Consider the following 20,826-nt stretch of genomic DNA (forward strand, 5'->3'; position numbering starts at 1 on the left):
ATGGAGAACAGGGGAGAAGAGGGGCGGGTTCAAGCCCCTCTTCTCCAAGTCATTAAATCTCGGATCGAGACTGCGCAAGCACAGCCTTCGAGCCGAGACCTAAAAATGAACCAGCACGGAAAGCTCTGGGCTCCATTCTGAAGAAGCATTATCAAAGATGGCGGCATTTTACGGAAGTGTAGATACTCACACCTACGTCGATTCGTCGTCCAGAGGTATATGATGAACTCTCCCCCCCCACCTCCCCAGCTCATGTGACACAATGAAAGGGTGACTGAGTCCAAAGATCTGAGAAGGTACACACTGCGTGGAACCTCAATCACTCGCTATACAATAACCTGTGTGCCGTAGTGTGTTTGTAACACCTCCTGCAATGTACTTGCCTCTGTACCATGAACCAAATCAACTTCTAAATTCAGTTGGTAAAAAAAGGCAATCAATCAGTAGATGTCAGATGTGCGAGAGAATTCAGTAGGTGAGGATGGTACTGGAATGGCAAGCCAATGTAAGCACTCAGTTCGCCCATAATTCCTGATGCACGACATATCCGGAATTACAAGTTTCCCAAGTTTTGAAACTGTACAAAGCAGGCAAACTGCACGGGTGAAAACATACCGCAAATGTTGGGAAATATGCAGGACGTGGAGATGCCTCAGTCCTTGCATTTCATTTACTATTATTTTATCGGTGGTTTCCTTCTAATGTGGGCGTGCTCCTGACAGCAGGAAGTCGGGGCAGGACAGGCCTTTATTCCACCAGGCATTTCCCGGCGGGGCTGCAATCCTTGGAGGCCGATGCCGAGAGCCCAGGACTGCTCCTGGTGCCTCTGTCTCTTTCCCTAGCTCCCCTGGGTTAACCGCGGCAGGCCCAGGAGTGTTTCAAGAGAGAGAGAGAGAGAAAGAAGGAAGGAGGGGAGGTGAGTCCGAGAGAAAGCGACCAGAGAGGGAGAATGGATGAATGGAAAGAGAGGAGACGAAGGGAGGGGGGCTGGGCTGCACTTGAGTCCCCAGGCGGCCTGCTGGGAGGACTGACATATGTGGCATTGGTACTTCCATGTTTAGGAACAGTGATGCGGTATTCCCTCATGTCTCAGAGGAGGGGCCCTGATAAACACCAATAATTTTGGACAGTACTCACCTCTCCAAATCCGCCTTTTCCTAGTACTCTGTAATGTCGAAATGTGTTCTTGGTAACAGGCTGCCTAGTGGATTAAATAAAGATAACACTCATTAAATTATATATTGGAATCACAGGAAACAAATCAAAAATATGCAAGCCACCCTGTGACAACCAAAGTGTATCTACTGACAAATGGAGTATTCGGATTTGCATCAATGTGTATATTCCCATCTCAAAAGAGGCAACGCTTCATAAGCATTACAGCACCGACCCCAAGGACAATAAGGAAAATGCTACTTACCAGTATGCATCTGTTCTTGGCATGTAGAGCTGTAGAGTTGTACACTTTTGCATAGATCGCCTTCTATTGTTGGGCTCCAATGCTTGCACCTTGTTGTTGTCTTAGAAGAGGTCTTTTGTAGTCTCAAGATAGGTGACGCCTCCCTTGGACGATAGTGCGCATGGGCATCGACTCCATCTTCAGATTGTTTTTCGCCATAAAGGGAAATGATGGAGTTAGTAAGAAATAAAAGAGATGTCCATGTAAGTGTATCTAATTAAGATAATACTGGAACAGATACAGGTCCCGGGGAGGCGGGTGGGCGTGTACAACTCTGCAGCTCTACAAACCAAGAACAGATGCATACTGGTAAGTAGCATTTTCCGTTCGAGGCATATGAGCTGCAGATTACACACTATGCATAGACTTTACAGCAGTGTCTCCCCTAGCGGTGGTCACCTGTATCTGCTGCAGTGGTTTGAAAAAGTGTCTTAAGGACAGCCTGGCCTACAGAAGCCTGTTGCTTAGCCTGCACATCAACACAATAGTGTTTTGTGAAGATGTGTGGTGTAGACCATGTTGCTGCTTTACAGATGTCATCTAAGGGCATGTTCCCTAAGAATGCCATGAAGGCCCCTAGTTTGCATGTTGAATGCGCTCTAGGGGGAATTGTTAATGTGCGTTTAGCCTTTTGGTAGCATATTTGAATGCATTTGACTATCCACCTTGCAATCCCAGCTTTGGAGATGGGGTTTCCTTTATGAGGTGGTGAGAAAGCTACAAACAGCTGTTTTGTCTTTCTAAAGGTTTTAGTCCTGTCAATATAATAAAGAAGTGCTCTTCTGACGTCAAGTGTGTGAAGAGCTCTTTCTGCTACCGAATCTGGGTTTTAGAAAAACACTGGTAACTCTACTGATTGGTTAAGATGAAAAGCAGAGATTACTTTGGGAAGGAATTTTGGGTTTGTTCTAAGAACCACCTTGTTACGATGAATTTTTGTAAGAATGTTTCTTGTATGGATAAAGCCTGGATCTCACTTACTCTCCTGAGAGAGGTGATTGCCACTAGGAAAGCTACTTTCCATGTAAGGAACTGCAACCCAAATTTGTGCAGAGGTTCAAATGGTGGACCCATGAGCCTAGTAAGGACAATGTTTAAGTTCTACACCGGAGAGGGTGGTACTCTGGGAGGAATTACTCTTTTAAGGCCTTCCATAAAAGCTTTCATTGCAGGTACTCACAACAGGGACAAGTGTTGTCTGTTCTGTAAGTAAGCGGCAAGAGCTGCTAGATGTAATCTTATGGATGAATATGCTAGATTACATGTTTGTAAATGCAGCAAGTAGCAAATAATGTCCTGGATTGAAGCATCCAGTGGGTCAATTTTATTGTTATTGCAGTAAGTAACACATCTTTTCCATTTTGCTGCATAACAGGCTCTAGTAGTAGGGTGTCTAGCTTCTTTAATGATGTTCATACAGTCCGGTGGAAGGTTAAGGTAACCGAACTCTAGGACTTCAGGAGCCAGATTGCGAGATTCAGTTGACGTGGATCGGGGTGTCTTATGTCTCCATGGTTCTGCGTTTTTGGTGTGGAACCACTGAGAGTTTTAGAAGTGTAGTGAACCACGGTTGCCGTGCCCATGTGGGAGCAACGAGGATCATTTTGAGAGACTGTTCCCTGAGCTTGCATATTACTAACGGAATGAGTGGGAGTGGCAGACAAGCATACGCAAATCTGCCTGACCAGTTCATCCGTATCGCATTGCCCTTGGACGACGGGTGTTGAAACCTGGAGGCGAAGGTTGGGCATTTTGCGTTTTCATGTGTGGTGAACAGATCTATGTCTGGGTGGCCCCACATTTAGAAAAATGGTTGAAGAACCTGTGGATGAAGTTCCCATTCGTGAATTTGTTGTATCTGATGACTGAGCAGATCTGCAATCTGATTGTGTACTTCTGGAAGATGTTTTGCTAGGAGATATATGTTTTGCGGAATGGCCCATCGCCATATGTGTTGCGCAAGTTGAGAAAGCTGCAACGAATGTGTTACCCCTTGTTTTTGTATGTAATATATTGCTGTCATGTTGTCCATCCGGACTAGGACAGTTTTGTTGAGGAGATGTGGTTGAAATGATTATAGCACCAGGAATATTGCTAGTAATTCTAGGTGATTGATGTGGAGCACTTTTTGTTGAGTGGTCCATCTGCCCTGGACTGTGTGGTTTAGGAGGTGGGCTCACCATCCGGTGGGGGATGCGTCTGATGTTAGTACTATCTGTAGAACTGGCTCTAGGAACGGCCGCCCTTTGGATAGGTTTTGTGTGTTCCACCATTGCAGAGAGCGATGTGTGCGGCGTATCTGTAGTCTTGCGTGAGGGACAAAGAAAATGCAAGAGGCCATCATTCCTGCTAGCTGCATAAACACTGGAGCTGGAAGGGAGTATTGAGGTTGAAACCTTTTGATGAGGTTTTGTATACTGGCTATTCTGGCTGGATTGAGGTATCCCAGAGCTTTGAAAGTGTTTATTCTGGCCCCTTGATACTGATGTATGTAGGAGGGCTGCAGGTGGGATTTGGTGTAGTTTATTGTGAACCCCAAATTGACTTGGCTTTTATTAGCCAGTCGTCCAGGTACGGGAACACATGAATGTGTTGTCTTCACAAGTGCTACCGCCAGACACTTTGTGAAGACCCTGGGTGCTGTTGTTACTCCAAATGGCAGGACCTTGAACTGATAGTGTTGGCCGTCCACTGTGAACCTTGGATATTTTCTGTTAGCAGGGTGTATGGGAATGTGGAAGTAGGCGTCCTTCAGATCTAATGTGGCAAGGAAGTCGCCTTGTTGAAGCAGTGGAAGGACTTGCTGAAGAGTGATCATGTGAAAATGAGCTGACTGAATGTAGTATGTTGGGAGGAGTAGTAGTAAGTTCCAGGCAGTAACCATACTGGATAATTTGTATTACCCATCTGTGGTGATGGGGTACCACACAGGTAGGAACTGTGATAGTCTTCCCCCGACTGGAGTGGAATGGTCTGGGGGAAGTGGAGGGAAGTCACTGTGTTGGGGGAGTCGCGAGTGTTAGACCCACGTCCTCTCCCTCTGTTGCTATTGCCTCTAGAATAACCTCTGTTAGGGGAGGTGTGGGATTTTTGTAATTGGAAGAGGCGGTGTCAGTGCCAATGAATTTTTGTGAAACCTTAAAATCTGAATCTCTCATTTTCTTAATTTAGCTGTGCTTCATTCATACTCACCTTTGATCTGTTTTCAGCCTGATTCTGTCCCTGACGCTACCTGCATAAACATTAGGTCACAAAACTAAAGTTGAGACATTGTAGACTGCGTAAACATGCAGAGTCAGCTTGCTCGAAGGTTTTCAGGCAATAGTTAATCCTTAAGTAAAGTCTACTCAGAATAGCACATTTTGTTGTTCAGCCTTAAAAAGTAGAAATTGCACAAAACACCGAGGCTGTCAGATTCTTGCCTTAGCTCATTTGTGTGTTCTTTCCAAAGTTCTATTTACCTCTGGGTGTTCCTTGTTTGTCATCTACCCAATAAAAACCCATGTAGCTATTGTTCAAGTGTGCTCCTTTCCTTGAGTAACTCCATGGTGCTCGTTGGATGGAGACCCATTCTGAATGCTTAATAAATTACCTATGGTTTGTACTTCGTTCCACTGTTGATTCCTCCTTACTTGATAAGAACCCGTGGCGAAGTGGTGATCCCTGCACCAGCAGGTTATTAATTAATCTGCTCCACATTTTGAGGCGCCTCTATAAAAGGAGCGACGAAAGGAACCTCTAGTAGCTGTTGTCTGTAGAGCCCCCATGGATTTGGCTGTTTCAGTGTCCTTTTTCATCTTTTCTAAAGATGTGTCCACAGTGGGTCTAAACAAGTGTTCCTGATCTATGGGTTGATTGAGGATGGTAGACTGCACTTCCTGCTTAAAACCAGAGATGCGTAACCAAGCATGTCTACGCAGTAACACACTCATGTTTATTGTGCGGGATGCTGTATCTGCTGCATCAAGTGCACACTTTATTGAGGTATTAGTAATTAATTTTCCCTCTTGTATAAGGTTGTTTGCCTTGGTTTTATGCACGTCTGGCAGGTATTGAATGAGTTTTTTGAGCTCATTATAGTGAGCCCTGTCGTTCCTTGCTAGTAACGCTTGTGAATTGGCAATACGCCAAAAATGTGCTGCTTGGGATACAACCCTTTTGCCTGATGCATTGAGTAACTTAGACTCTGTCTGGTGGAGGGGCCTCCCCTGTGGTTTGGGAATTTGCCCGTTTGTTGGCATTTGCTACAACCAAATAATCCAGAGGGAGCTGGCCTTTAATGTAAGGTGGGTCACTTGGAGCTGGTTTATACTTTTTCTCTATTCTAGGGGTAATAACTTTAGCCCTAACTGGGTCTTTGAAAATGTCAGGGGCATGTTTGATCATCCCTTTCAGCATAGGGAGAGTGTCTGTTGACTTTTGAGGCTGAGCAAATGTCTCCAGTAAAACGTCCTCCTCCTGGGGGTCTGAATGTAGTTGGACCCCATGGTATTGTGCAGCTCTATTTATTATTTGCGCAAATCCTATATTATCATCTGGGAGGTATGGTTTGGAGGGGTATGAATCTGGGTGGGGCACATCTGGGACATTGTAATCGTCCCAAGGGTCCCTAGGTGTGATACTGCGGATATCATCATCAGTGTCTGTATCTGTGTTATGTGGTGTGCGTGTGTTGTCATCAACACCTCCCATGTCTTCATCGTCCCCTTGTGGTGAAAAAGCAGACACTGGAGAGTGTGCTGGAGAAGGTTCAGTGTTTAAAGGCTGTGGAAGTGGAGAGAAAGACCTCATAGGTGAGGTGGAAGAGTCTTTCTTTTTGGAGGGTATATCAGGTGTCCCTGAGGTGTCCGACTTCCTCTTCTTAGGTGGAATAGATATGACCTGTCCAGTAATGGGGCCAATTTGAAGTGTTCCTTGTTTAGGATCTGGTGGATGTGGATGAAAATGTTCTTTGGATCCACTGTCTTTTTTCGGTGCCGAAGACTTAGGCTTCGAGTGGTGTTTTGGCTTGTCCTCTTTAGCTTTAGGAGGTGTTTGTGTTTCCTTTTGCCGTGGTGGATTATTCGACCCCGACGGCTTAGCCTGTATTTTGGGTTCCGAAGGTTTTTGCTTCGGCACCGACGAGTGGACCTGGGGTTTCGGTGCCGAAGATTCTGTTATGGGCGGGACCTTAGGCTTATGCTTCGGTGCCGACAATGGTTTGTGGGTACCATGTTGTGGCTGGCTCGATCCAGAACTGCCTGAAGGCTTTGGCTGCTTCGGAGCCGGGCCCAGAGGCGGGGCTTCTGAAGACTTATCTCGGTGTTGACCCGAACCCGAAGGTGAGGGTGTGACTGGAGCCTTTTGTTTTTTTCGGGGCAGTGGCGTCAACGTCAGTACTCACGCTCCGTTGACCTGGAGTAATCATCCGGTCGTCTGATTCCGATTCGTCTGCTTCGGAGATGTTGGCATGTTCGTCTCCTGTGTCTGGATCATCGGAGCCTGCCTCGAAGATGTTCTCCAGCACCAGAACGGTTGACCTGGACAATTCGTGTCATCGGGCCCAGCAATCACGTAGTCTTTTTGGACCTGAAAGAGTCACAGGCCTGGCAGTATTGACTCTCATGTTCTGGCGAGAGACAAAGTTTGCAGACCTCGTGGAGATCTGTGTGTGGGAATTTAGCCCCACACTTGCATTTTTTGAATGTAGTCCTTTCCATATGCTGGTTGATGGCGCCGATCGGCCCAACGGCCCACGTCGACGACCGGACTCGAGAATGTCTTCGAAACCGGATGCATGTGGAGAGGGATTCGCGATCGAGACAATACCGTCGAGCGGTGGGAGTTTTTTGCGCGTCGAAGGGGAATCGAACGACGTCGACCCGGAGCGCAGCAAATTACCTCCGAACCCGATGGCGGAAAAAAACAATCTGAAGATGGAGTCGATGCCCATGCGCACTATCGTCCAAGGGAGGAGTCACCTATCTCGTGACTACAAAAGACTTCTTCCAAGACAACAAAAAGGTGCAAGCATCCAAGACAAACACTAGATGGCGATCTATGCAAAAGTGTACAATTTGCAGCTCATATGCCTCGAACTTACAGTTCTGAAATACGAGTCGTTTGATATAAACTATACTTTGGGAACGTTTCCCTCATTCCAATCTTAGGACTGATTATCTTACAACTAGAGTTTCTTCCATCTTCCAGCACGGATAGCAAAGCTGCAGCGCTTCAAAATAAAATCACACTTACCTTCATTTTAGTTTCTTAGTCTACAATTTTTTGTACATTTAAAAACCCATTTGAACTAGCAGCGGAACAAAAAGAATTGTTCTTCCCCCAAAAAGCATCGGCTTCCTCCTGATAGTTCTTGCCTCTCCTTATCTGATTTCAGAATGAACTCTGCGAAGCTCCAAGCTGAGAACAAAATGTTAGAATGTGGATGTGTGCATCAATGAGTCAATGTTACTAGGATGTGTGGAGGTGAGGACAGGATGCCAGGTACAGAGTCACAGGATTAGTGGTTGTATCACAGGCCCTAGGCTGTTTATCATACCTTTGGTGCAAGCACAGGGCCTGTCTTCTAGTGGGAATAGAGCAGAGGAGCGTTATCAGGGCCAGAGCAGGAAGCGCCACTGTTGTTAAACAAGCATTGGCACAGCTAATAGGTAGGCTGAGCAGAATTTTAAAGCCAAAAACCGAGACATTTCACGAAAATAGAAGAAGGACTACAGCTTTACTTCAAGTGAGCGCACAGAATGACCGCGCTCCTTAGCAGAGAATTACAGAAGAGGCAGTTAGAACATACATAAAATGCTATTTTTAAACCCAGAAGCTTGCCTGTTAATTAAATTGCTTTCTTGAAATGACTGCTAACTATCCCTGCTTTGTAAAACATTAAAAAACACATCCCACCCTTTTCAGTCAACCCTCTCTAAAAACCGGGACAGGAGCTCAATTTCCTGAAATCTGCTGTATCAGCTGGTGAAAAACCGGGACTGTCCGGACAAATCCGGGACACCTGGTCACCCTACTAATAGGTCTCTCCTATACAAGAGCTATTGGCTTTGAAAAGGTGTTTTTTCCATGTTGTACACCAGTGTGGCTGCTGTTCAGCATGGCTAAAAGTTAGCAGTGTGGAGTGTCCTTGAGTGGAGTGGGGGGAGTGGAGTGTCGTAGACTGGATTTGTTGGTGTAGAGTGTCGTAGAGTTGAGTACAGGGGAGTTTAGTTCAGTGGCAGAGAGTGTCGTAGAGTGGAGTGGCGTAGATTGGAGTGGCGTAGATTGGAGTGGCGTAGATTGGAGTGGCGTAGATTGGAGTGGGGCAGAGTGGAGCAGGGCAGAGTGGAGTGGGGTGGAATAGGATGGAGTGGGATCGAGTGGATTGAGGTAGTGGATGGATTGGATTGGAGAAGATTGGGGTGAATTGGAGTGGGTGGAATGGAGTGGGGTGGATTGGAGTGGAGTGAAGTATATTGGATTGCCATGGGGTGGATTAGAATGGAGTTATGTGGATTGGATCGAATGAGGTGGATTGTATTGGGAGTGGATTGTATTGGGGTGGGTTGGAGTGAGGTAGACTGGATTTGGCTGGGTTGGGGTGGATTGGATTAGTGTGGGGGTGGATTGGAGTAAGGTGAATTAAATTGGGGTGAGGTGGCATGGATTGGAGTGAGATGGATTAGATTGGATAGAAGTGGGGTGGATTGGATTGGAGTGGGTGGATTCTTTTGGATTGGAGTGGGGCAGATTGTTTTGGGTTGGAGTGGGCAGATTGGAGAAGAGTAGATTGTTTTGGATTGGAGAGGGGCAGATTGTTTTGGACTGAAGTGGTTCAAGTTGTTTTAGATCGGAGTGGGGCAGGTTGTTTTGAACTGAGTGAAGCAGATTATTTTGGATTGGAGTGGGGCAGATTGAAGTGGGGTGGATTGTGGCGGATTGGATTGGAATGAGATTGATTGGGGAGGGAGTATGGTGGATTGGATTAGGATGAGGTGGATTTGATTGGAGTAGATTAGATTGGGCATGATTGGTTTGTTGAGGGGCGGATTGGAGTGGAGTACTGTGGTGGATTGGAGTGGGGTGAATTGGGATGTAGTGGGGGAGGTGGTTTGGAGTGGGGCAGATTGTTTTGGATTGGAGTGGAGCAGACTTGAGGGCAAGTTGGAGTGGGGAAGATTGTTTTGGACGTCAGTGAGGCAGACTGAAGTTGGGGATTGGAGTGGGCAGATTGTTTTGGATTGGAGTGGGAGGATTAGAGTGGAGCAAACTGGAGTGGGGCAACTTGTGTTGGATTGGAGTGGGGAAAGCTGTTCTGAATTGGAGTGGGGTGGATTAGAGTGGGCAGATAGTTTTGGATTGGGGTGGGCAGACTATCTTGGATTAGAGTGAGGTGGATTAGAGTAGGGTGGATTGGAGTGGGGCAGATTGTTTTGGATTGGGGTGGGCAGACTATCTTGGATTAGAGTGAGGTGGATTAGAGTAGGGTGGATTGGAGTGGGGCAGATTGTTTTGCGTAAGTGTGGGGCGGATTGGAGTGGGGCAATTGGAGTAGGGCAGATTGGAGTGGGTCAGATTGGAGTGGGGAAGAACAGAGTGGGGAAGATTGGTTTGGATTGGAGTGGGGAAGATTGTTTTGGATAAAGTAGGGCAGATTGTTTTGGATTGGAGTGTGGCATGTTGTTTTGGATTGGAGTCTGGCAGATTGGAGTGGGCAGATTGTTTTGGATTGGAGTGGGGCAGATTGTTTTGGATTGGAGTGGGGCGCATTGGAGAGGGTTGGATGGGAGGATTGGAGTGGGGTGGAGTGGATTGCAGTGGGGTGAACTGGATTGGTCTGGGGTGGACTGGATTGAGTGGGGCGGGCTGGTGTGGGGTGAAGTGGGGTGGACTGGAGTGTACTGCACAATTATGTGTTAAAACATTATTTCAGAAATTACAGATAAGAAAGGGACAATGTTGCTTTGCAATAAAATAATCCTCATCTTTTGAGAATAGCGCCGACGAGCAAAAACAAAAGAAAACACGAGTACAAGTGAGAAAAGAAGAGTTGGCACAATAAAAGAAAGTTAACTGTAGAAAATAAATCTTTGCAATTTTGTTTGCCCTGCTGGGCACGTTTTTGCCAGTCACACGCCTTCTGTTTATAGGGCACTAAAAGTTATAAAGAACAAAATAGTACCTCAATCAAATTAGTTGAATCAATCAGTGCTTGGTTCCTGCTCCACAGAAAGGAACGGAAATTATGTTATACCTGCCTTGATGAATTATGAGGTTGTAAAAAATAATGCCACGCAAACTAACAAATGGTAAGCAATGGGCGGGCTCAAAGCCATTTTTGTTGACAACAGTGTCTTGTAAGCGAGACACATAAGCTAGTGCATACTCTTACAGGCTCAACCATAAAAAACGTGTTTGAATGTGATGTGCCCACACGTGATATGATGTTGGTCTTGGGATAATGGTAATGCTTGGCCTATTGTAGGCATTCATGGAATGATGATGCCCACCCTTGGTATAATGCTACCCCTCCTGTTATGGGGGTCATGCTGAGGGTATAGTGAGGTGATTTTTGGCATGATGGTGGTCCCTTGGTAAAATGTTGGCCTTGGTAGAATGGTCCTGATTTCTGGTATGTTGTGAGCATCCATGTCATGATGGCGCATGCACCTGGTATATTGTTGGCCCTAGTATTAAGGTTGTGATTCTTCACATATTATTGTTATCCATGACATGATGGTGTCCACCTCTGCTATAATTCTAGCCCAGGCAATATGGGGGTATATCTTGTAATATTTTGTACATCTACTGCATCACGGTACGCCCTCCTCTCTGGGATAAAGCACTCAATAGTATTTCTTGGACTACTGTGGGCATTAATAGCATGATGATGCTCAACTCTGGTATCATGTTGGTGCTGGCCTAATGGTGGAGATTTCTGGCATATGGTGGACATCACTAGAATCAATCAATCAATCAATGACACTTATAAAGCGCGCTACATACCCGTAGGGTCTCAAGGCGCTGGGGGGGGGGGGGTGCCGCTACTGCTCGAATAGCCAGGTCTTCAGCTTCTTCCTGAAGGAGAGGTGGTCTTGGGTCAGGCGCAGGTCGGTCGGGAGGGAGTTCCAGTTCTTGGCGGCCAGGTAGGAGAAGGACCTTCCTCCTGTAGTCGCTCTTCGGATGCGGGGGACGGCGGCGAGGGCGTGGTTGGCTGATCGGAGGTGGCGCCTGGGAGCGTAGAAGTTGACTCGGCTGTTGAGGTAGCTCGGGCCTTGGTCGTGTAGGGCTTTGTGTGCGTGGGTGAGGAGGCGGAAGGTGATTCTCTTGTTGACGGGGAGCCAGTGAAGGTCTCTCAGATGTCCGGAGATGTGGCTGGATCGTGGGATGTCGAGGATGAGTCTGGCTGAGGCGTTCTGGATCCGCTGGAGTCTCTTCTGGAGCTTGGCGGTGGTACCGGCGTAGAGGGCGTTACCGTAGTCCAGTCGGCTGGTGACGAGGGCCTGGGTGACGGTCCTCCTGGTCTCGGTGGGGATCCACCAGAAGATTTTCCGAAGTATGCGTAGGATGTTGAAGCACGCCGAGGAGACGTTGTTGACCTGCCTGGTCATGGAGAGGGAGGAGTCCAGGATGAAGCCCAGGTTGCGTGCATGGTCTGTCGGTTTGGGTGCGGTGCCCAGGGCGGGAGGCCACCAGGAGTCGTCCCAGGCGGAGGGTGAAGAGCCCAGGATGAGAACCTCCGTCTTGTCCGAGTTCAGTTTCAGGCGGCTGGTCGTCATCCACTCGGCTACCTCTTTCATCCCTTCGTGCAGATTGGCTCTGGCGGCGGCGGGGTCGTTGGTCAGGGAGAGGATCAGCTGGGTGTCGTCGGCGTAGGAGATTATGCTGAGGTTGTGTTTGCGTACGATGGCCGCGAGGGGGCTCATGTAGACGTTGAAGAGGGTGGGGCTCAGAGATGATCCTTGTGGGACGCCGCAGATGACTTCGGAGGCCTCTGACTTGTACGGTGGAAGGCGGACTCTCTGTGTTCTTCCGTCGAGGAAGGAGATGATCCATTCCAGCGCCTTGTCCTTGATTCCGATGTTGCTGAGGCGCCGTACTAGGGTGCGGTGGCAGACCGTGTCGAATGCCGCGGAGAGGTCTAGGAGGATGAGGGCCGCTGTTTCTCCATTGTCCATCAGGGCTCGGATGTCATCGGTGGCGGCGATGAGGGCGGTCTCGGTGCTGTGATTGGCTCGGAAGCCGGACTGTGAGGGGTCAAGGGATCCGTTCGTCTCGAGGAAGGACGCCATCTGCTTGTTGACGGTCTTCTCGATGAAATGGTTATACATAGATATGCATGGCAGATCTAGTCCATGTGTGGCAGTAGTACATGTGAGAACTTAATGAAAATGACAAACAACTGTTTAGGAGAATGGAGTACTTTTTGAAAATGAAAAACGTATATTTTATATCTAACTTTTACAAGCTTATGTTTGTGAATAAATTAATTTATTGCTAGGGATATTTTCAAAGCAAATATCGGAGTTGGAATTGCTTGGCTGACGGACACCCTAGTCTTAAAGATTGGTGTAATTTTCTACTGTCCGAACCTGGAAGCTCTTCATAACCAGAGAGAACAAGCTGATACATGAGCCGATATGATCCATCTTGTTGTGCTGTCTACAAACTGATATTCTGAAATTTTTGTATGTTTTATTTTTCCTGTCTGCCACCTCCTATTAAATTGAAGTTGATTCTCAGTTATAAAGTTACGACTACATAAATTTTTCAAAAGAGACAATCTTTTAATTGGAAGCCTATGTTGGAATTATGGAAGTCTTGTTTTGATCGGACTAAACCTCATATTGTTGCTTTGTACGACTTGTTTATCAAATATGAATTTAATGCTTCTGAAGCAGTGTTGCTAAATTAATACATTCAAAAGAAAGAGAACTAGTTTTATTGAAATCAACTGTTGACTGCTTGTACAGTGTGAAATCGAAGACGCCTTTGGCTTTGTTGCAAAATGGATTATACCCACATTACACAAATCAAAAATTGGAAAAGATATATGGGAAATAGGGGAAAAGGAAAAACGAGAAGCCTTTCATACATTCAAACGAGCTTTATTCGGTTGTGCAAAGAAAAACAGCCATAAAAGCACAATATATTAACAATTAACAAGGTTAAAAGATTTCAGGAATATAAAAAAAAAAAACATCCTAAAAATACCAAGCGGCTAGCAAGTTCATTTAAGCACGGTGCAAGTTACTCAATCTACCCCAAAGGAAACAATTTTCTTTAAAAAAAAAGATGATTTCTGCCTGCAGAAATTCAAGATGGAATACATGAAAAATGCTAATTGCAATCATAACAAAGAGACAATCTTAAAAACTACAAGACAGGCGCTAAAAACATTCGCACGATTCACAAAAGCTGGTAAGAAAGAAATAAAACACAGCCCGTGCTTAGTCAAGGTTCTGTCTGTGCCTAACAGTTTGTTTCAGGAATAAGACTATGGATTTGGCGAGAGGTTCTGCATCTAGATGTTGGAGAGCAAGAAATGCAGGGAGGCACCTACGGAGACCCCAAATTTTTAAAATCGTAATAAGCCACTGTTTCCTCAAATCCTGATAGAATTTGCAGAATAGCGTGATATAAATTGTGGTTTGAGGTGAAGACTCATCGCAGGGGCAAACTTGCAAAGGTTTTTCCCAGGTGTTAATTTTGAAGAAGGTAACCAGATGATGGAAAATATTAAATCTAAATCTGGTTAGCAAGAACCTCTCGTAGCCCGAGAAATTGAAAGTTAAGTAAGGCTGAATTGTCAGGGTTGTTTGGATCAGTAGAGAATGTTGAACAGTGGATTTGGAAACTTCACCGGACAGTCTCAAGGACTCTAATTGAGCCAAACATACCTTTTTAAGCTGTTTCCTTGGTATTACAGCGATTAAAGAGGGAGAATAAAAATATTGTAGCATGCCAAGGTCGCTAAGGAATTTCTTAATATAAGAAATCCATCCGATCTTATGTGCTTTATCTAGGGAAAGACAGTCCTCAATAAAGCCTTGAGAAAAGATGGTATCATTTGTTGACCAAATGCGATGCCATAGGAGGAGGGGTTGAATCCTAATCAGGTCTGTAAGATAGGGCAGACCTGCTTCCAAATGACAGGCATAGGTGGATGTGGCCCGCGGAACAGCTAACAAGAATCTCAGAAAAGTATTTTCTACCTTTTGCACCTCGGTGACCTTGGCAAATCCCCACACACCAGCCCCATAGATGACGCTAGTGATGCATTTTGCCTTATAGATCTCTAAGAGTTCTACAGTAGGTCGCTGGCCTCGTTTTTTTGCGAAGTTAGCCAAAGCAGCTGTAGTTCTCAGAAAAGTGAGTTTTCTCAAATGAATAGCGTGTTTCCAAGAACTTTTATGGTCAAATACGATGCCCAGGTACGGGTATGTAGTGGTGCTCTCTAATTTTTGGTTTTCAATAAAAATTGATTTTATGTCCTTGATCCTTGACCCGACAGACATTACGAAGGTTTTTTTGATGTTAATCTTCAGGTCAAGGTTGGCCATAAAGGTATAATATTTTACGAGAGCACGCTGTAATTCCATGGGGGTACGCGCTAAAATTACCGCGTCGTCCGCATAGAGTAGAGCCAGGATTGGGCGATTATTTATGGTGGGGAGGTCCTGGGAATCCGTTAACATGGCTTTTTCCAAGCCATTAGTGTAAAGATTAAATAAAAACGGGGCCAGGACACACCCCTGTCTTACCCCCCGATCCACTCTGAACGATCTTGTTACCTCTCCCCCCAAGCCATATCTAACTCTGGCTGTAGCATCTGAATATAATTCACGTAATAGGGTTATGAGGGACATCTCTACTCCCATCTCTGCTAGAATTGACCACAGCTTGGAATGGGTAACGCAATCAAAAGCTGCTGAAAAGTCAATGTAGGTCATATATAAGGCCCCCCCTTTTGCATCCACATATTTGCTTATTAATAAGGATAAATTGAGGGCTTGCTCTGTAGTACTCAAGCCCTCTCGGAACCCAAATTGAAGGTCAGACAAAACTTTATTATCGGATGCCCATTGCTGAAGGCGTCCCAGAATAACGCGGCCAAATAATTTCCCTGAAGAGTCCAGCAAGGAAATGGGCCAGTAACAGGATGGCGATTGAAGGTCTCCTTTTTTAAATATGGGTACAAGACTTGATCTGGACCAAGAGTCAAGAAGGCCCAGAGCACAAGATGCGTGGAAAAACCTAGTTAATATTGGCAATCATAAATCCGTGGTGAATTTAAATAAGTCAATTGGGACCCCATCGGGGCCCAGCGCTTTACCATTTTTACTGGCCATTAAAGCGGACCCCACCTCCTCATAAGATATATTGATAGGCAGAGGGAAAGTTGAAGTACTTGACCCCAGTAAGGTTAAATCTATTACGTTTGGGGGAAAGCTAAAAATGTGCTCAAAATGATCGACCCATAAATGTTCGTCAATTGCAACATCAATACTAGGGTTAGCCGATGTATCTGTTAAAAATGGGGACTTCACAACCTTCCAAAAAGCAGCACTATCCTTAAAGATGCAGGATTTATGCAGTTGGTCCCAAAGATCTTTTTTTAGGTTATTCTTCCTGTGTTTTAAAGCCTGACTATAATTTTTCCTGGCGGTAGCGATTTCCTTTGTGTTTCTAACCTTTTTATGGAGGGCAGCTTTAAGATTTTGATGAGCCTTCGAACATGAGGTATCGAACCATCTTCTAGCTTTTTTTATTACTATTTTTAATTTTAACAAATAAAATATCCTTAATTGCGGCTAGAAGTACTGCAAAGTTTTCCATGATTCCCTCGTTCGAAGTGACTGGGTCGAGACACTTATCAATCACTGGTCTTAAACTTTTAACCAGGATCGTTGTGATAGCCGTCTGGTCCACTTTTTCCCACCTTAATGAATAACCATTTAACCTATCTAGTGTTAAGTTGTTTTGAGATAAGGTTGACCTGATGTTAAACCTCGCAGATGGCTTGGTGATATTTAGAGTGATACTTATTGGAAAATGGTCGCTGATGGCAATGTCATGGGTGTTACAGGTATGAAACAGATTACCCGCAGCCGTGGAGAAAAAAATAAAATCCATTGTACTTTGCTTGCCTCTACCATGAAAAGTAGGCACAACAGGGATAGGCGGATTCACCAAGTCATTAACAAGGGCAAAATCTAGGCCGAACAAGATTTCAATCAAGGAATGCCCAGCCAGAGTATGCGAAAAATGGGTTACTGGGTCGCCATGTTCGTCCCCGATACGACAAACATTATTTCCACTCCGAGTACATAGATTTTGGTTGAAGTCCACACCCCATATTAGAACCAGCTCCTTGTGAGCCTTCCTTGATAGTTCTAGGAGGGAGGCGTGTATCTCCTTGGTCACCTTCAGTAAGCCGTCCACAGGGAGATTGTTATAGAAATTCACAATTACAAGGGCCTTTGTATTGTTCTGATGGAAAGCAAGTATTTGGAAGTTTAAATCCGTTTTTAAACAGACTATAGTTTTAAATTGTAGAATATTAGATACAAATATAGTCAGGCCACCTTTTGCTCTTCCAAAGGGAGAAGGTGAAGCTGGGGAGAAAAACGTTTTATAACCCTCCACGTGCAATTCGGAGGGTGCCCAAGTTTCCTGCAAGCATAAGATGCTAAAATTGCGGACGAAATCAAGCCAAATATCATTTGAGGATGGGTCCTCTTTTCTTATTGTGAGTTTAGGGGACCTTCCCATAAATTCCTCACGATAGACGGTCTGTGGCATAGGTAGAAGGATTGGGTCAATCAAATCACCATCTAAATTCAGGTTGTCCAGATAAGCACCAGAAGTAGATGGGTAAATTGTGATGTTAGGCGAGAGACCCTCCAAGGAAAGTCAATCCACCCTTTCCAGATCAGGGAGCTGATCAAAATAATTAAAAGTTGGAATATTGTAACTAATTCTGGGCCCCTCCGTCAAATCCGCATTTGATAAACCCCTGGGAAGAGTAATAGGGAATAAATGGGGAAGTTGGGGATAAAAGAAACTCAAATCCCTGGTGGAGATATTGCTATCACCACAAAGAGCAGACCAAGAGCAGATATGTTGGACCGCTCGCCTATCCCTAAAATTGATCACAATGCAGTCCCCTGAAACATCCTTTCTTCTGTGACCCAACCAACTTAACCTTCTCGCGAATAGAATTCCCCAGATATATTAGGCGGGAGCGGCCTGTTCTTATTTAGCCAGTGAACAGCTTTGTTTCTTAGCTCAGGATAGGTTTCAGAATTTTCCTGGGATAGCTCCGGAACTCCCGCCAAAACTATAGTATAAGGTAGGGGTTGTGGAGGGAGATCGATGTGTGGAAATGGCCTCTTAGGGTTAGTATTCATAGGAAGTTCCCTGGAAATACCAGGGATCTTAATAGTCAGTTCTGTGGGTACCATATCTTTACATGGAGGGCCTGCCGCACTTTCCATGGTCTTAGGTACAGGTACCCTAAGGCCACCTGGGGGGACCTGATCGTAAAGGCGGAGTTCCTCGATATTTGGGGCATGAAGGGGTTATTAGCAGAAGGTAACTGTTTATTGTGACCAGAGCTGGGGGCATGAGGTCCAGTACTTGATGGTAAATCTATAATCTTCGTATGGGCACTGGGCAGCGGTTGCTCTGGCACAATAGAGGAGTTTTTCAGTACTTTCTCCAAATTATCTATCTTTACACTAATACATTTAACCCTTTCAAAGAGTGGGGACAATAAAGCTTTCATGAGGTGCTCGATTTTAGCAAAGAGTCCCTCACTGTGTGATGGAAAGGTAGAAGGAGAGACTGCTATTTCGGGTGGTTGAATATGAGGGCCTGTAACAGTAGGGAAAATGGATATCGTTTCTGGAGTATTGTTGCTAACAGTTTTCCCTTTTGCTATATTAGATTTGGCAACAGCTTTCTTAGGTTTAGTACCACCTATACTTCCTTTAGGTTTTTTAACAGGTTGTCCCTCCCTGTTAATATGTTTGGTCTTACATCTGGCCTTCTAACCTCTAGTTGTTGGCCTCGGGGTAGGACTGTCTACCCTTTGCGACAAGGCTGAGGGCAAGGTAGATGTAATAGGTATGTCAAAGGACCTGTTACCAGTGAAAGACTCTGCCTGGGCAGGGGGAACAGAAAAGGAGTCACTAAGGAAGATGGTGGGAGTCAATGATTGTCTTGATGGAATAGGAAGTAGTTCTGGTGAGACAATGATCAAGTTAGCAACAGTATCCTGGGAACTAGAAGTATGGTGAGCCCCCGGGAGGGCAACAAAGGATGGAGCCGAAATCGAGTCCTGGGAGGTAATGGTAAGGGTCGATGTGTTGGTCGGGAGCACGGGGAGAAAGGAACCTGCTGGAAGGGAGAGGCGGCGTTCTGTATTTTGAATGGCGTTAGCAACTACCCCAATAGTTTTCTGCAACATATGGTCAATGGCTGTCAGACTGGGAAGTGGTTGGTTTGGAATGTCTTTATGCTTTGGAATGTGGGCAGAAGGAGCGATTTCCCCATTGTCCACTGCTTTGAGTTGCGGAAGATTATATTATGTAGTATCCACGGGAAACTGGAGTTCTCAGGATTTCAACAAAGGTAATGAATAAATAAACAGGGATCGATAGGGCACAGCAAACATATATTGCACAGGTTCGATATCTAAACCACAGGACGCAAGAGGGCGAGCCTCTGCCAGCTGCAAACAGTTCCGCCTTATACCCTACGTGACCCGCACAATAGGAACAACGGGGACCTAGAATAGCCCACCAGCACGGAAGGGGGGGGTAAGAATGACACAAAGGTTCCTTAGGATTCAAGTCCTGTGAGGCTTGGTGACGTCAACACGACACATACGATAGGCAATGCGACTCCAGGTTACAGTAGACCAGCAGGCTGAGTCAAGCAATCATGCCACGTGTCCACAGTCACAACAGTACTTACAGTTGCAATGAAGCGCTCCAGCTACGGATGTCAGGGGAGTTGCCCAGCCCGGCCTCCTTCGGCCTTTGACGGGCAAGGATGGGCCCGCCCTTGGTCCGGGCGCTGCCCGCGCGCATCCCGCGCTGCGGGGCAACTGCAGGCCTTTAAAGAGGTCCAGGCGCTGCCTGATGTCGTCTGAGGATGCTGGGGGATGTAGTTTTCTGATGGCCGTTCCCCTCACGGCGGCGATATTAATTGTGCAAAGTTAAGGAACTAGCCCCCAGCGATGGCCGTTTCCCTCACGGCAGGGTCGTAGATCAGGAATGTAGCACCAGGGCTGAGAAGTCCGTCCCCATTCTATCAAGCCCTATACGCCCGAGGTCCAGATAAAGACCGATAATCCATGTACATCTTCGAGAATACAAGTTGCCACCTATACCGCCAAACCCTAGGGGTTTACTCGAAACACCTATTGACCCCTCTGAGATACTACAGGTCCTTAAGTGTATGCCACTGCTGAAAATGCAGAGACCGGATGGCTTCCCACTGGATCGCTACATCATTTTTCATTCGTTTTTGCAAGAACACTTTTACACACTGTTCAACTCCTTTACTTTTGATACAAGTGTCACCCCCACGATGTGTGAAGTTGAGATAACACTTATCCCAAAACTGGAGTAAGGTCAAACAGAGTGTGCATAATACCACCGAACAGTGCTTCTAAACACAGAAACAAAGCTTTATACAAACATTCTGGCACAACAACCTATCAGATTGGTTTTATACATCACTGACAAGGTGCGGACAACATGAGTCGTCTTGCCCACCTGCTCAGGCTTCACAATAAAAATAGGAAAATCCCAAATCCTTAACTTAACAGTTACCCTCCAAAAGCTATTGTACTTAAACATTATTAAAATGAATATACTACCTAGAATACTTTTTTATTCCACTCACTTCTCATCCTAACTCTCAGCTGATATTACACTTTTTCAGAGTAAGCATCAGGCATTAATTTGGGGTAGGGTAAAAAACAAAACAGATATCAAATAAGAATTTTATGCATTCTTACGGAGATCTTGCTTGTCCTGATTTGTTGCAGTACTATTGGGCGGCACATATTCAAAACTTATCAGAATGTGTGGTCAGGGAAAGTGAAAAACCTTGGTTCCATATGGACCGTGCGGTAGCATCGCTTGCTTATATTCAGATGAAGAGGAAGAGGATGAAGAGGATGAAGCAAGGGATATTCCTGGCCTGGCTATGAAATCGCTCAAACCGTGCACTGTAGGGGCTATATAACTGACCTCCTTGACTCGTTTACATGGCTTGAGAGCTTGAAATGGTCGTCCCCACTCTCAGATAAGGGAAGAGTTTGCGCCTACGAAAATGGGCGGTACACTAGTAGGATTGACTATGTATTG

General features: G+C 45.7%; 1 protein-coding gene across 1 annotated transcript in view; it reads right to left on the reverse strand.

Moving 5' to 3' along the window:
* GRK4 (G protein-coupled receptor kinase 4) overlaps nt 1–20,826 on the reverse strand; it is a 468,205-nt gene that overhangs the window by 116,397 nt on the left and 330,982 nt on the right. Inside the window, exon 7 of the mRNA XM_085642501.1 lies at nt 1,138–1,201. Coding sequence (XP_085498627.1) covers nt 1,138–1,201 — 64 coding nt within the window. The remainder of the gene's footprint in view (nt 1–1,137; nt 1,202–20,826) is intronic.

Source organism: Triturus cristatus, chromosome 2_2 (assembly GCF_964204655.1).
Source record: "Triturus cristatus chromosome 2_2, aTriCri1.1, whole genome shotgun sequence".
Lineage (NCBI taxonomy): Eukaryota > Metazoa > Chordata > Amphibia > Caudata > Salamandridae > Triturus > Triturus cristatus.